This window comes from Sus scrofa, chromosome 6, assembly GCF_054392235.1.
Source record: "Sus scrofa isolate SSC_HxYL_T2T_F1_AM1 chromosome 6, Sscrofa_HxYL_maternal_Yorkshire_Landrace_v2.0, whole genome shotgun sequence".
NCBI classification, from domain to species: Eukaryota; Metazoa; Chordata; class Mammalia; order Artiodactyla; family Suidae; genus Sus; species Sus scrofa.
This window is the reverse complement of record NC_139388.1, coordinates 46,883,953-46,900,585: the sequence shown is the minus strand read 5'-3', so window position 1 is coordinate 46,900,585 and position 16,633 is coordinate 46,883,953. Positions and strand designations below refer to the sequence as shown.

Genomic DNA, 16,633 nt, shown 5'->3' with positions numbered 1-16,633 from the left:
ATGCAGGTTCGATCCCTGGCGTCCCTCAGTGGGTTAAGGATCAGGCATTGCTGTGAGCTGGGCGTAGGTTACACATGTGGCTCAGATCCTGCATGGCTATGGCTGTGGCGTAAGCTGGCAGCTGCAGCTCCAATTTGACTCATAGCCTGGGAACTTCCATATACTATAGGTGTGGCCCTAAAAAGAAAAAAAAAAAAAAAAAAAAAAAACCCTAAGGCCTAGGTGGGGACTGTGGGTCCACACTAGCAGAGAACCCTGGGCGGGTCCCAGTGGCCAGCTAGCAGCCTCTGGGGATGCCAGAGGGTCTTTCTGACCATCCGGCCCAGACTCACCTCTCAGGACCTTGGGAAGTTTCCAAATAGCCCTGTGGGCATGTCTGATGTTTCCAACAGGCCCAGCATTCCTAGCTGTCAGTAAGAAGTAATGTAGTTTAGGGTCCAATTACTCAGTCAAATCTAATCCTAAGCATTCCTGTGTCTTATCTGGAAACTTGACCCCACATCTGTGGGCTGGTTAGGGTGTAGCAATTCCAGGCCAGACAGAAGTTGGATAAAGTATGGGAGCAGGACAGAGGTCTTATCCGTGAACTGGAATGGCTTCTTATCTTAACTTTGGGACTGTTCATAAAGGAATTAGTTATTAAGGATTCTCTGTAAAATAGAACATGGCCTTGGTGAACCATGTAATTTTAAGTCAGATTGAGCCAGCCCTTCATGGTAATTTTAGGAAGTGGAAAGGAAAGAGACTGGCAATTATTTTAGCCCTTTAATATTGTTAGCTTAATATTAATTAATTTGGCGGGGAGGTACCCCACGGCATATGGAGTTCCCAGGGCTAAGACTGAATCTGTGATAACTGAGTATCTGTGTAGCTTGGCTTTCGGGAGCTGCATGGGGGGGACAGGTGGGTGGACCCTTGCTAGGATGGGAGAATGAGAAATCCGTGGGAGGAGAAACGTTGCTCTTTTCTGACCCACTCGTCCAAAGGCCACTGATATGGGAATCCTTGAGAAGGTTGGCGCTGTAGATTACCCGTTTCTTCCTCCTTGGGGTCAAGGCTGTGGGTGTGGCTTAGACAGAGGTGTGGGAGGCTAGGTATGTGTAGAGCTGTGATGGCAGTGACGCAGCTGGAGAGAAAGGGCAGTCCTCTTACCAAATGCTGTCCATCAACCACTCCCGGGGTGTGACTACCGGCCAGGCCAGTGGGCAGGACCTAAAGATAAGCTTCAAGAAGGAATGGAGGGAGTTCTTGTTGTGGCTTAGCAGGTAAAGAACCCTACTTGTATCAGTGAGGATGTGGGTTTGATCCCTGGCCTCACTCAGTGGGTTAAGGATCCAGCGTTGCCATGAGCTACAGTGTAGGTTGCAGATATGGCTCGGCTCCCGCAGCTATAACACTGATACGACCCCTCCTATATGCTGCAGGCGTTGACCTAAAAAGACCAAAAAAAGAAAAAAGGAATGGAGCCTCCACTCAGATCTCTGGGCTTCTAGCTGCTGGGGTGGAAGGAACACTATTGGTTTAAAAGGAAACTGCTTTTTTTTTTTTTTTTTTTTTTTTAGCCAAGACTGTGTCATGTGGAAGTTCTGGGGCCACGATAGAACCCTCACCACAGCAGCAACCCCAGCCACAGCAGTGACAATGCCAGATCCTTAACCTGCTATGACACCAGGGAACTCCCAAAAGGAGACATTTTGAATCACTTTGCTGTACACCTGAAACTAACACAATTTTAAAAATCAACTGTATTTTTTTTAAAAGGAAACTTTTTTCTGATGTTAAACTTTTCAGAATGAAACACTCACTGCAGTCTAAGTACCAGGAAATAGTGGACAGACAGTTCACTGAAAAAGACATTCAAGTGGTCAATACTATATGAAAAAAAGGTTTACCTTCACTAATGATAAATGTAAATCGGGAGAATGAGACCCCTGTGTTTTTACAACTAGGCAAAGATTAAAGATAATGCTTTTCAATGAAAAGAAAAAGGAGTTCTGCAGTGGCGCAGTGGCTTCTGACTGCAGAAGCTTGGGTTGCTGTGGAGGTGCAGGTTTGATCCTTGGCCCAGCACAGTTGGTTAAAGGATCCGGTGTTGCCTCAGCTGTGGTATAGGTTGCAGCTGTGGCTCAGATTCAGTCCCTGGCACAGAAACTTCCATATGCCATGGGTGTGACCTCCCCCAAGAAAAAGAGACAGAGAAGGGAGTTCCCTGGTAGTCTAGTGGTTAGGACTTGGGCGCTGTGGCCTGGGAACTGAGATCCAAAATCAAGCTGGTGTCCTCCATGGCCAAAAAATTAAAAATAAATAAATAAATAAGACAGTATCAAGGACTTCCCGTCGTGGCACAGTGGTTAACAAATCCGACTAGGAACCCATGAGGTTGCGGGTTCGATCCCTGGCCTTGCTCAGTGGGTTAAGGATCCAGCATTGTCGTGAGCTGTGGTGTAGGTTGCAGATGCGGCTCGGATCCCACGTTGCTGTGGCTGTGGCTTAGGCCAGTGGCTACAGCTCTGATTCAACCCCAGTGGCTACAGCTCTGATTCGACCCCTAGCCTGGGAACCTCCATATGCCGCAGGAGCGGCCCTAGAAAAGGCAAAAAGAAAAAAAAAAAAAAAAAAAGACGGTATCAAGTATTAATGAAAATAGTAGTAAACTGGAACCCTTGTGTACTGTCAATGGGAATGTAAAATAGTACAGCACCTTGGAAAATAGTTTGAGAGTCCCTTAAATGGTTAAACAGAGAAGTAACCGTGATAGCGCAGTAGTTCTCCTCTGTGTAGCCAAGAGAAAGGAAAACATCCATCCACATAAAAAGTTATACGCAAATAAGCAGCCCTATCCACAAAAGTCAAAAATGAAAACACCCCCAAATGTCCATCACCTGACGCAGGGTTAAATGAAAGTGCATACCCATTGGCGTGTTAGGGATAAAAAGGAGTGAAATGCTGATACATACTGTACTGTGGATGAACCTTGAAAACATGCTCAGTGAAAGGAGCCCATCACTCAAGACTGCATTTTATGATTCTATTTCTATGAACTGTCCAGAGTAAGCAATTCTATACAGACAGAAAGTCGATTCGTGCCTGCCTAAGGCTGGAGCGAAGAAGGGACAGGGAATAGTGTGCCTTTCTTTCCTAGAGGATAACTGGCTGGTGCATGGGGGAGGGGGCTTAAAGAGGTTAGACCCCCTGTAACTCGGTCCTAGAAATATACCTTAAAGGAAAAACTTGGAGTTAATAAAGATTCATGTTTACAAATATGCATCAGATAATTAATTGTACTTGGAAACAATCTAACTGTCTAACTGTAAGGAAATGGTAAATCCATAAAAAGGGTAATATTATGTGATTATTAAAATCATGATTTTAGTTCCTGTCATGGCTGTGGTAATGAACCCAACTACTATTCACGAGGACACAGGTTCGATCCCTGGGCTTTCTCAGTGGGTTAAGGATCTGGCATTGCCATGAGCTGTAGGTTGCAGACTGCAGTGTGGGTTGCAGACTGCCGCTCAGATCTGGCATGGCTGTGGCATAGGCCAGCAGCTATAACTCTGATATAGCCCCTGGCCTGGAAACTTCCACATGCTGCAGGTTTGGCCCTAGGAAAAAAAAAAAAAAAAGACACCCCCTCCCCCCAAAAATCATGATTTTGAGAAACATTTCATAATAAAGGAAATTTTCAAGAGAGAGTTATTAAGTGAGAAAAGATGGAGTTCTTGCTGTGGCCCCAGGGGGTTAAGAATCTGACAGGTGTCTGTGAGGACACAGATTCAGTTCCTGGCCTTGCTCAGTGGGTTAAGGATCCAGCATTGCTACAAGCTGTGGTGTAGGTCACAGATGTGGCTTGGATCCTGCGTGGCTGTGGCTGGCAGCTACAGCTGTGATTCAGCCCCTAGCCTGGGGGCTTCCGTATGCTGTAGTTGCAGCTGTAAAAAGAAAAAAAAAAAAAAAAAAAAGGAAACCATGATAGCCTGTATGTGCCCCTGTGCAGAAGGGGTGAACATCAGAGACCTGAGGCTGCTTTCCTTAGGAAGACCTGCTGCAGGGTTGGTCCTTGCCTGGTTTCTGGGAACCTGGCTCTTAGAGCGTTCCCTCCATCCCCTAAATGATAAAGGTGGTTCACAGTGACTAGACTGATGGCGAAAACTATGCCGTTTACAGTGAATACTTGCTTGCCTTCTGGGAGCCTGGAATTTTGGTACATGATAGGCCGAGGATGTCTTTGTGATCAGCCTCTAATAAAAACCCTGAATTTGATTTTTCTAATGGGCCAGCCTGGGCAGTAACATCATATGCATGTTTCTACATTTTTTTTAAATTGAAATATAGTTGATTTAGGGAGTTCCTGTCATGGCGCAGCGGAAACGAATCCGACTAGGAACTATGAGGTTTCAGGTTCAATCCCTGGCCTCACTCAGTGGGTTATGGATCCGGCATTGCCTGTGAGCTGTGGTGTAGGTCACAGACGCGGCTTGGATCTGGCGTTGCTGTGGTTGTGGTATAGGCTGGCAGCTGTAGCTCCAATCGGACCCCTAGCCTGGGAACCTCCATTTGCCACGAGTGCAGTCCTAAAAAGCAAAAAAGAAAAAGAAATATAGTTGATTTACAATGTTGTATTAATTTCTGCTGTTCAGCAAAAGAGTCAGTTTATATATATACACACACATTCTTTTTGTTTGTTTGTTTTTTAGGGCCGCATCTGCAGCATATGGAAGTTCCCAGGCTAGAGGTCAAATGGGAGCTGCAGCTGCCGGCCTACACCACAGCCACAGCAATGCAGGATCTGAACCGCATCTGCAACCTACACCACAGCTCATAGCAATGCCAGAACCCTGACCCACTGATCGAGGTCAGGGATTGAACCTGCATCCTTATGGGTACTAGTCGGGTTTGTTTCCACTTTATCACATTGGGAACTCCAGGCACATTATTTTTTCAAAAATTTTAATTTTTATTTATTTTAAAAATTTTTATGGCTGCACCTGCAGCATATGGAAGTTCACAGGGAATTCTCACAGTGGCTGTTTTGGAATTGTGTTTTTATGAGTAACTTTTATTTTCTTTTGTTATACTTTTCAGTATTTTGTATATTTTCCATATTGATATTTCTTTTATTTTCAGAAAATGTGAGTTTTTAAAACATTGTCTGTTGTATGACATGTTCATCATCATTTTTAGAGTGGCTGACCTCTGAAGGGGCATCTCATGTTTTCCCTTAGGGTTGCAATCCCCTTGCCCAGACTGGCCGGAGCAAACTGCAGAATCAGAGGGCTGCCTTGAACCAGCAGATCCTGAAAGCCGTGCGGATGAGAACAGGAGCAGAGAATCTTCTGAAGTAGGTGTCTGCTTGCTCCACCACCTCAGCCGGGAGCCTGGCTTCTCCTAAGTTTATTCCCTAAACTTCCACATCTGCCAGCTTTCTCTCAGCTCTTGGTTTTAGCTTTGAGTTTCCTCCTCCTTTCTGGCCCCTGGAGCAGTCCCTTTCTCACCGAGAGCGTGGTTACATTAAACATACGTTTTTTATGCAGGCTACCTCTGTATCTGGAGATGGGCAGATAATGGAGGCTCTCTGTGTTTTTGGAGATGGGAGAATGCTGGGAGAAGTCCAATTATCTCATTCCTGTTTGTTTTCTCTGCTTTCTTTGAGACCTGTTTGTTTTCTCAACTGCTAGCCCCATGTCTGGTCTAGACCCATTGCTTGCCAAATATTTGTTGACTATAGAAAGAAAAGGAAGGCAAGGAGGAGTTCCCTGGTGGTCTGGTTGTTAGGATTCAGCACATTCACCACTGTGGCTGCATTTGGTCCTTGATTTGGGAACTGGAATCCCATATCAAGCTGCTGCAGGCTGCCGCCTAAAGAAAGAAAGGGGAGTTCCCATCGTGGCACAGTGGTTAACAAATCCGACTAGGAACCATGAGGTTGCGGGTTCGGTCCCTGCCCTTGCTCAGTGGATTAATGATCCGGCGTTGCCGTGAGCTGTGGTGTAGGTTGCAGACGCGGCTCGGATCCCATGTTGCTGTGGCTCTGGTGTAGGCCGGTGACTATAGCTCCGATTCAACCCCTAGCCTGGGAACCTCCATATGCCGCGGGAGCGGCCCAAGAAATAACTGAAAAAAAAAAAAGAAAGAAAGAAAGAAAGAAAGGACTTTCTGTTGCCAGTGTTCATCTCTCTAAAGAGAGGGGCTGGTACAGCCCTGAGCCCTTGGGGCACTCATTATTATGCTCTGGTGGCAACATGGTTACTTATCAAGCACAAAGCTCAGCGAAGCCTTACCTGTAGGCGGCTCTAAGCCCTCCCCCAACCCTTCAAGGATGCAAGGCAAGTCGCTGCTTCCTCTTATTTAGGAAGAGTGTAGACTTTCTGCTTCTTCAGAGTTCTAGGGGGCACTCTTGTCAGCCCCATGCTGCCTTCTGCCATGGGAATGGAGGCAGGCACTACCCTGCTGCCTGGCGAAGGGAGACACATTCCTCCTGGAGCCTCAGAAAGAGATGCAGAGTGTTTGCTGGGGCCTGGAATCCGGAAGCCTGGCAGGATATGGATTGTGGGTGTTCCCAATGGGTCAGCTTCACTGTTGGAGGCCTTAGGGAGCCCTGAGGCTGCTTGGAGGCACTTGGGAAAAATAAATACACCAAACCACGTTTTGTAAAAGAGCCGCAAGACTATCACAGAATGAATGATGTGCTGTGCTCTTCCACCGGGCCCGCTCACCCGAGCACTCAGTAAATAGAGGAGGAGCATTTCTGACCATAAACTTGGGATAAATTCGTGTCTGAAACAGTCTGTTTTTTGTTCCCTAGGAAAGATCTCTAAGGTATGAAGTGGGGGAAACTAGACATATAGGACAGTATGCCCTGTGTACATGTTTAAAAAATTTGTACACCTGCTTTTGTGTATGCACAAACTTTTTCCAAAAAGGGCGAAGAAAGAATCTGTTAGTAGAGTGGACTCTTGGGAGCAAGACCAGGCTTGGGGGGGCGGGGGCGGGGGGCAGAGCTGACTCCTTTCAGTTTGTTTTTTTTTAGGGCCACATGTGTAGCATATGGAAGTTCCCAGGCTATGGGTGGAATTGGAGCTGCAGCTGCCGGCCTATGCTGCAGCCACAACAGCACAGCTCATGGCAATTCCAGATCCTTAATCCACTGGGCGGGGCCAGGGATCAAACCTGTGTCCTCATGGATGGTAGTCAGGTTCATTACCTTTGAGCCACATCAGGAACTCCTCCTTTCAGTGTTTGAATGTTCTTTTAACAAAGTGCATGGATCGTGTTCATGCATTTTTACTGTGAAATACCACAGCGGCCTAGAAAAGTAATATATGCAACTTCCTGCCCCCAAGTCAGGAACAGCAGTGCTGTGTTGTTTTGTTTTGTTGTTGTTGTTGTTTGTTTTGGGTGCACTTTGCATGCGGAAGTTCCCAGGTCAGGGATCGATCTCACACCACAGTAGTGACAATGCCAGGTCCTTAACCCACTGAGCCACCAGGGAACTTTCCCCCTTTTTCCCCTGGTGTTGGTTTTATTACTTATGGACTAGCAGAGAACTTAAGTCCCTGGGTGGCCAAGTGTCTGGGAACTTCTACCTACCTCTGTTACAGGGCAGAAGGGAGGGTTTTTTCTGGAGAAGACTGGGAAAATACTGTGACATTTCACTTTTGAAATGTCTGACTGTGTCCCTGTTCCCAGAGAAGTCTGGACTTGGAAATTGCCAGCGGCCTGGGCAGCTCAGGAGAGGCCCCTGATCTTGGGATGGCCTGCCGTGTATTGAGCCAGTCGTGCTCAGGAGGCTGCAGGCACTTTCCCCCTGGTATGTTCTGTGGCCTCTGGTTGGGATGACACCTTGCCGTGCGGCCGAGGAGTTAGGTGGGCAGCCCTGCGTGCCCCTGTGCTTGTCCATTCATCCATCAAAGGGATGTGTTGAGCGCCTAGTAAGAGGCAGGCAGTGTGGGGGTCGGAGATAAGGCTGCAAGCCTTCAGATGAGGCTCTGCCTTCCTGATGCTTAATCTCTCCAGAGGGGGGACCTTACTATACAAGCAAACAAATCCACTCACATCAGGAGGTGATGTTTTCTAGGGCGCCAATGAAAGGGAAATGTGATAGATATACAGCCTGGTGGCCTTGGAGACGGAGGGTGGTCAGGGAGGCCGTCTCTGGCCAGGGGCCTTGGCGTTGCTAAGGCGGGGACTAGGGTGGTTTTGTCTGTCTTGCTCTGTTAATGACACCAGCAAACAGCCTCTCCGTGGCTCAAGCTCAAGCTCATTGTCAGGTCGGCAGTTGTTGAGCTGGCAGGGGTGGGGGTGGGGTGGGGTTGTTAATGATTCTCACAGTGACCTGAACGTTCAAAGTGCCCCTCTCTGGAGAATGTTGTCAGAGGAAACCCTAAAGCTATTTATTAATCTGACTTAACCGGCACCAACGGTTTCCCAAAAACAAATAGGGCTTTGAGCCAAGCCCAGCTCTGGCCTGTGGGTGTCCCTGGGTGGCCAACCAGGTGGCTGTCCCTGCCAGCAAAGGGTAGTTTCAGTCGTAAACTGGACCCTGCCATTCTTCTGTCCGTCTTTTTGTTTTCAGCTGCCCAGATGTCCCACTGCAGCCTCCAGATAAAGGTAGAACAGTTGGAATGGTTGGGGGGGGGGGCGTTTGGGAAACTGTCCCCTCAAGTGCAGGAATGAGAGGGTCCCAATCCTTACCTGCATTGGGAAGGAGGCTTTGAGGCTGGGTGGGCGTTGTGAGGAGCCAGCTTTTGAACCCTCCAAGGCCACCTTCTCTGATCCATGTTGGCCAAGAGTCCATGAGCTTTCTTCCTGGAGTTTGATTAGAAAGATATCGGATATTTTATTTATTTATTTTTTCTTTTGGGGGCCACACCCATGGCATATGGAAGTTCCCAGGCTAGGGGTCGCATCAGAGCTGCAGCTGCCAGCCTCCCCCACAACCCCAGCAATGAGACATCTGAGCAGTGTGTGCGACCTACACCACAGCTCATGGCAATGCTGGATCCTTAACCCACTGAGCAAAGCCAGGAATGGAACCTGCATTCTCATGAATACTAGTTGGGTTCATTACCACTGAGCCACAACGGGAACTCTGATATCGGATATTTTAAATGTGCTTTTTCAGGCCAAGCAAGGACAGTCTTCTCTCTCTTTCCCTAGCTCCCTTCCCTCCCTTGAGAACAGCTGGGTAGAAATGTGATGATTCTCAGGTGGTCTTTGTGAAATTTAAAACAAGCTGCTACATAGTTCATTTTTAACAAACAAGTTCTTTGAACAAGGTAGGGTTATTTAACATCTTTGGACTTCAGGATTCCTTCTTGGGGCCAGGTGAGCATGGAAAAGAGTGAAAGGGGCTGGGCCTGATACTGTGAGGTGATAGGGAGAGGTGGGGACTGCGGTGAAGTGCAGAGTGTCTGCTCTCTGCAGGGACAACTACAGTGTGGCCTATGGGGCGGGGAAGGCCAGGGTGGCAAGATCTTCAGTTTTGGCTTTGTTTGTTTTTTTTTTTTTTTTTTTTTTCAGGAGACGTTAGGGATCTGACTTTTCCTTTTTTTATCTTCTGATAGTTGAATTTTAACATATTGGCAACTAGTTCAAGAGGGAAAGAGATAACACGCTGAGAGCCAAGTGAGCAGGTGCCATGGACCTTTGCCACTTCAGGACCAGAGGGTCATGAAGTTCTGGGACAGGGGTGTCCTAGGGTGGCTTGGACTGTATGGAGGGACTTGAGGTAAATGACTGCTCACACTGTCCACTCTGCTGGGGGGTGGGGGGAGGGCAGAAGTCTGTGCAGAGGGCTGTACGAGCCAAGGCCTTGGGGGCCTGCATCCACTCTGAGGTCTGCCTTCCTCCACTAAGAGATGGGCTGGGAGCCGATATCCTGCCAGATCGCCTGATCTGCTGTGTCAGCCAGGTGGCTGCATGAGGGCACCAGGCAGTACTTGCTCCAGCCTCCCTGAATCTCAGGCAGGATTTGGAGTCAGTTGGATTAAGGCCAAACTGTTCTGATAAGGTCTCTGAAGCTGGTACGATCCTGTGTTGCCTGTCAACCTGGCTTTCCTGGAGGGACAATTTTACGAAAAGACTTAGGAGAAGAAAATTGCATTGAAAAAGATGGAGATTGGAGTTCCCATCATGGCGCAGTGGTTAACAAATCCGACTAGGAACCATGAGGTTGCGGGTTGGATCCCTGCCCTTGCTCAGTGGGTTAAGGATCCAACGTTGCCGTGAGCTGTAGCATGGGTCACGGACGCGGCTCGGATCCTGCGTTGCTGTGGCTGTGGCATAGGCCGGTGGCTACAGCTCCGATTTGACCCCTAGCCTGGGAACCTCCATATGCCACGGTAGTGGCTCAAGAAAAGGCAAAAAGACAAAAAAGAAAAAGATGGAGATTTATGGGTCAGAGTGCAAAATCCACATGCATCTTTAGGACAAAGCAAGGGGACATTAGAGACATTTTGGACTTGGGGCACGGAAGCCGTCATCCCATTAGGGGCATCTCACGGTGGAAAAGGTCTCAGAAGCTCCAAACTGAAGGGTGTATATGGATGTGATCAGTAGCCTCAGGAAATTACGAATGTGTCCTCCATTCCTTGTTCACACATGGTGGGTTGATCGCTCAGAGAAAGTAAGTGGGACACTTTTCTTTTTTGGGGGAGGGGCTGCACCCATGGCATATGGACGCTCCCAGGCGTGGGGTCATATCAGAGCTGCAGCTGCCAACCTGTCCCACAGCCACAGCAATTGCAGAATCTGAGCCGCGTCTGCAACCGAAACCACGGCTCGTGGCAATGCCAGAGCCTTAACCCACCGGGCGAGGCCAGGGATCAAACCCGCATCCTCATGGATACTAGTGGGGTTGATAACCCGCTGTGCCGCAATGGGAACTCCCACGTGGGACACCTCTTTTAATTCCTGACTTTGGCGGTGTGTATGTGCTTATCAGGAAAGACCCAGGAGAGTAGGCCTTTCTCGGTTGGTCCAGGCCAGAGGGAGGCTCTGGAGGATTCTGGGCAGGAAAGGGCTGAAATGCTTCTTCCTCATCCAGGTTGGCCTCAGGGCCTCTTGGCTGTTACAACAGTTACCTGACCACAGAGAGGGGCGCACCCAAGTGAAAGCTGAGAAAAGCCTTCCAAGAAGGCCCCTAGAAGGGATTCATTTTCATCCAGAAGGGCAGCCCAGTGCAGAGCACCAGTGCTGAGGAGATGAGGGTTCTGGTCTTCACCCGAATTTGGGCCAGCTATTCTCCCAGCATGGGCTCATGGGAGCTGGGCTCATGCTCCATGTTGAACGTTGTTGCCTTATTTGAGAAGCACCCCCTCCATCCGTGAATCAGTGAAGAACCATGACCTGTTCTAGAAACAGCTCTCACTCTAGGGTTGATTTCTGAATCAGTGTTGAACCCTAAGGTCTGCGTTGTAGAAACCAACCCTGAGGGCCGTGCCTGGCCTCCACCCTTTCCCAGAGTGACCCGCGACCCACAAGATGAGGTCCACATCCAAAGAGCAGCTCATTGATTTGTCACAAATCCTATATCTCAAATTATAGCCAAGTCGAGAGGGAGAGAGAGAGAGAGAGAGAGACGTGGCAGATCAGTACATAGAGGTGGGACCATCAAAAGTTGCCGTAGGAGTTCCTGTTGTGGCTCAGCAGTAACCAACCTGACTTGAAACTGTGGGGCGAGTGCGGAGAAAAAGAGAATGAGCCAGGTGGTTGGGCAAAGAGAAGGAAATTTATTAAAGGGAAAGCAGAGGGTGACTGACCCTTGAGAAGGGTCCACCCCTGCCCTTCTGGAGGGTCCTTTTTATACCCTGTGGATGGAAATTTGGATCCCTGGAAGGGGCCGTGGTTAGTTTATCTGTAGCCTGCAGCTGGACTCTGGGGATCACGTAGTTGTGAGAAATTCGGAGGTGTCTCACGGTGGGGGGTCTTGTCATCTTGGGAAAGTAGGGGGGTCTTGTCATCTTGGGAAAGTAGGTGCCAGCAGCAAAAACAGGATGTTGCCTGAGCAAGGTGGCCAGTCTCATGGGTCATGGTGCCCTCGTGTTTTGTTTGCAAGGTCGGCACAATGAGCTATTTTAACAAGGAGCCCCCATGTAGGCCCTAACATTAACCATGAGGGCTTGGGTTTGATCCCTGGCCCCACTCAGTGGATTAAGGATCTGCCGTTGCTATAAGCTGTGGTGTAGCCCACAGACACGGCTCAGGTCCCTCGTTGCTGTAGTGCAGGCGGCAGCTGCAGCTCCGATTTGATCTCTAGACTGGGAACTTTCATATGCCATAGGGGCGACCCTAAAGAGACAAAAACAAACAAACCAAAAAAAAAAAAAAAAAAAAAAGAGTTGCCATGTTTGGGTGGGGTCTTAGTGCCTAAATTGTCATATTTAAGTTGGACCTATTCTGTTGCTGAGGACCAGTCACCACCACCCCCTTGCCCCCACATTTGACTGTAGGGAGTGCTCTTTTCTCCGCCTTTTGTTCTTATATCAACTGAAATTTATTAAACCTTATGTGGAGAAGACAATGTCAAGTTCCAACAGAAATACAGAGAAGAAGTGGCGAAAGGTCTTGTCCCTCTAGGAGTTAGAATTGTTTGTCCTCCCCAACTCTAAAATGTATTTGAGGAGTTCCCACTGTGGCTTAGTGGGTTAAGAACCCTACACGGTGTCGGTGAGGATGCAGGCTTCATCCCTGGCCTCACTCAGTGGGTTAAGGATCCAGCATTGCCACCAGCTATGGTGTAGGTCAAAGATGATGGTGGAATCTGGTGTTGCTGTGGCTGTGGTGTACCCCTCAGCTGCAGCTCCAAATTGACCCTGAGTCCCAGAACTTGTATGCCGCAGGTACAGCCTTAAAAAAGAAAAAGAGAGAAATTTAAAAAAAAAAATGTATTTGAGACACCTTAACATCCTGTACAACATGTAAGATTAGTAGAACCAGAATGAGTGAGGATATGGGGCAGGAAGAAGAAGAATACAAGAGAATTAGCTGGAAGCAAGGTTAGAACATGCTCCAAGGCCTTCTATGCTCTGTTAGACGAGGGCCATGTTTGTCTCTGAGTTTTCTGGGAGGCGGTACGGAGGGAAGTGATCTGGAACGCATTTCATACCCATTAGCCAGAAGCAGAGCATTTGCTCAGAAGAAGCTGTTCCCAATCTCGAGGGCTGGGAGAATTTCCTCCTTTGCACCCCAGTGCACAGTATCAGCTCGTGAATCAGTCGTGTTCTCAGTAACGTCTAGGTCCCACAGGTTCTACAAGGGGCAGGTTGTGACCCATGGCATGTAATGAAATCAATTCAGAGGGTCGCAATGGTATAATAAAAAATAAATATTTGGTCTCTCTGCCTGGTTCCTGGCACCAAGCTCCTAAAACCTTTGAAAAGGCCGAGCATCTTTTGTATGCTAATGAGATGACACCTGATGGGGGTGGGGGGGTGCTGTTTCTTGAGGGGAAGATTGGAACTTTCAGCCTCACCCCTGGACTTCTGGGGGAGGATGGGCTGGCGATGGAGTTCAGTCCCCAACCACCAGTGATTTAATTAGGTATGGCCATGTAATGAAACCTCCATTAAACCCCAGAATGATGGGGAACTTCCAGCGTGGAGAACACCTGGAGTGGCCGGGAGGGTGGCCTGCAGTGGAGAGCGCATCTCACGTCCTCCACCCGCTTTGCCCTGGGGGACCTCTTCCGTCTGGCGTCTGGCTCTTCCCAAGCTGCATCCTTTAAAATAAACCACGGCAAATGTATGCGAGATGTTTTCCTGAGTTTTGTGAGTCATTCCAGTGAATTACCAAACCTGAGAAGGGGATTGTGGGAACCCCTGATTTACAGCTGCTCAGTCAGAAGTACAGGTACCTGCTTCCCTCCTGCCCCCAACTTGCCACTGGTCCCTGCAGTGGATGGCAGTCTGGTGGCGCTGAGCCCTTAATCTATGTTTTCTGTGCTCACTCTGGGAGTTGGTGTCAGAATTGTGTTGTTGGGCACCCAGTTGGGGTCAGAGAATCAGAATAAAAGAATTTCAAGCATGGTTTTTTTTTTTGTTTGTTTGTTTGTTTGTTTTTTTTTTTTTTTTATGCGTCCGAGGCCTATGGAGGTTCCCAGGCTAGGGGGTGAATTGGAGCTGTAGTCACTAGCCTACACCACAGCCACAGCAATACCAGATCCAAGCTGAGTCTGCAACCTACACCACAGCTCACGGCAATGCCAGATCCTTAACCCACTGAGTGAAACCAGGAATTGAACCTGCATCCTCATGGATGCTAGTTGGATTCATTTCCACTGAGCCACGACAGGAACTCTGATTTTCTTTTTTAAAGAAGTAGAATAGAATAGAACAGAACAGAACAGATTGGAGAGCCTCACCTGTATGGCAGAGTATGGTTTGGTGAGACTTTCTTTTGGATGGTATGTGTATTTGCATGTACCGTGCTGTGATATAAAATGCATTTCTTACTGGTGATCAGTAAGAGAAAAAAAATCCTAAACCAATGATATTCACCAACTGAGCTTCCAGTATCTCCCTGCCTGACTGCGGAGTCCGCATGTGCACGTGTGAAAGTTCACCGGGCAGTGAGAGGGCAAGAGTCATCCTATCTGCAGCCAGGTCGTGACTGTTTTTCTCAACAAGCATAAGCTTGTTGGCTGGTCTTGGAGAACGAGCTCAGGCAAGGGAGAGAGCTGGAAAGGAATATAAATATATCATTGAGTGAAACGGATGGGCCCAAAGTGTGGTGAGGTGGGGAAAGCCCCAGGAGAGAGAGCTGGCTGTGGGGCACGTGGTTTAGAACTTTCTGGAGGAAAGGTAGACAGGTGGTGAGCACAGAAAGCCTAGGACAGGTGGATGGATTTTCATCAGCTGAGAAGGGGGAGGGGGTCAGGTACTGTCTCTCTGGCTGAAGGTCTTGCCTGATGACCCTCAGGTTTCCTTATCCGTGACATGAGGACAGTTCTCATGGATACTAGTCAGGTTCATGAACCACTGAACCAAGATGGGAACTCTGAAACGAGGACGATTCTAGTACCCGTCCTGAGCCACAACTGAGGACTTGCCAGGGTGGTTCGAGGAAGTGCGCTCAGTGAGGCCAGGCTTTGAACCTGCTTAATTTTTTTGCTTTTTTTTTTTTTTAAGGGCTGTACCTACAGCCTATGGAAGTTCCCAGGCTTGGGGTCAAATTGAAGCTGCAGCTACCAGCCTATACCACAGCCACAACAATGCTGGATCTGAGCCATGTCTGCAGCCTACACTGCAGTTCACAGCAACACCAGATCCTTTAACCCACTGAGCAAAGGCCAGGGATCAAACCCATATCTTCATGGACCCTATGTCAGGTTCATAACCCACTGAGCCACAGCAGGAACTCCTTATTATGGTTTTAATATGTGTTTCCCTATTGACTAATGACATTGATCATGTCTTGTGCTTGTTAGCCATTCACAGACCGTTAATAAATGTCTTTTCAAATCTTCTGCCCACTTTGTAAATAAAGTGGCAGGATACAAAATCAGCATATAGAAATCTATTGTCTTTCTATATACTAATAATGAACCATCAGAAAGATAAATTAAGAAGACAATCCCAACATGTACATGCTGTTGGTGGGTTTATAAATTGGTATAGCTGCTATGGAAAACAGTATGGTGATTCCTCAAAAAATTATGAATAGAACTACCATATGACCTAGCCATTCTCCTTCTGGGTATTTCTCTGAAGAACATAAAAACACTAATGCAGAAAGGTATATGCGCCCTTGTGTTCATTGCAGCATTATTTACAATAGTCAAGATATGGAAACAACCTAAGTGTCCATTAGTGGATGAATGGATAAAGAAACACACACACACTCCCCCTGTGGAATACTACTCAGCCATAAAAAGAATGAAGTCTTGGAGTTCCGTTCATGGCTCAGCCGTTAACGAATCCTATTGGGATCCATGAGGATGCAGGTTCGATCCCTGGCTTTGCTCAGTGAGTTAAGGATCCGGCATTGCCATAAGCTGTGGCGCAGGCCAGCAGCTGTAGCTCTCATTGGACCCCTAGCCTAGGAACCTCCAAACACCACGAGTGCAGCCCTAAAAGGATAAAGCAAAAAGAAAAAAAGTATGAAGTCTTGCCTTTTGCAGTAACATGAATGGACCTTGAGGGCATTATGCTACGTGAAATAAGTCAGACAGAGAAAGACAAATACCACGTGATCTCACGCCACTGAATCTAAAACAAAACAAGACACCCCCAAGCACATAGATACAGAGAACAGATTGGGAGTTACCAGACCTGCAGGTTACAGGGGGTGGATGAGATAGGTGAATGTAGTAGTGATACTAGTGATACTAGTGTAGTGATACTAGTCATGAACCTGACTAGTATCCATGTACAAATTTCCAGTTATAAAATAAAATAGGTCATGGGAATGTGATGTGCAGCATGGTGACTATAATTTTTTTTGTTTTTTTTTTTGTTTTTTTTTTGGTCTTTTGTCTTTTTAGGGCCACACCTGCAGTATATGGAGGTTCCCAGGCTAGGGGTCAAATTGGAGCAACATCAGATCCTTAACCCACTGAGCAAGGCCAGGGATTGAACTTGCATCCTCATGGATGCTGGTAAGATCCGTTAACCGCTGAGCCATGATGGGACTC

The 16,633-nt window shown here is 47.8% G+C and overlaps 1 protein-coding gene across 3 annotated transcripts in view; it reads left to right on the top strand.

Annotated features, from left to right (window-relative positions):
• The window catches only part of RHPN2 (rhophilin Rho GTPase binding protein 2), a 70,692-nt gene that overhangs the window by 9,961 nt on the left and 44,098 nt on the right, over nucleotides 1–16,633 (top strand). For 2 of the 3 annotated variants that reach the window (XM_021094286.2, XM_084960396.1), the window contains exon 2: nucleotides 5,226–5,341. In XM_021094286.2, the coding sequence (XP_020949945.1) occupies nucleotides 5,226–5,341 (116 nt within the window). Of the gene's footprint in view, nucleotides 1–5,225; nucleotides 5,342–8,441; nucleotides 8,611–16,633 lie in introns of those variants that run through there. The other variant, XM_021094287.2, reaches the window with a different exon arrangement.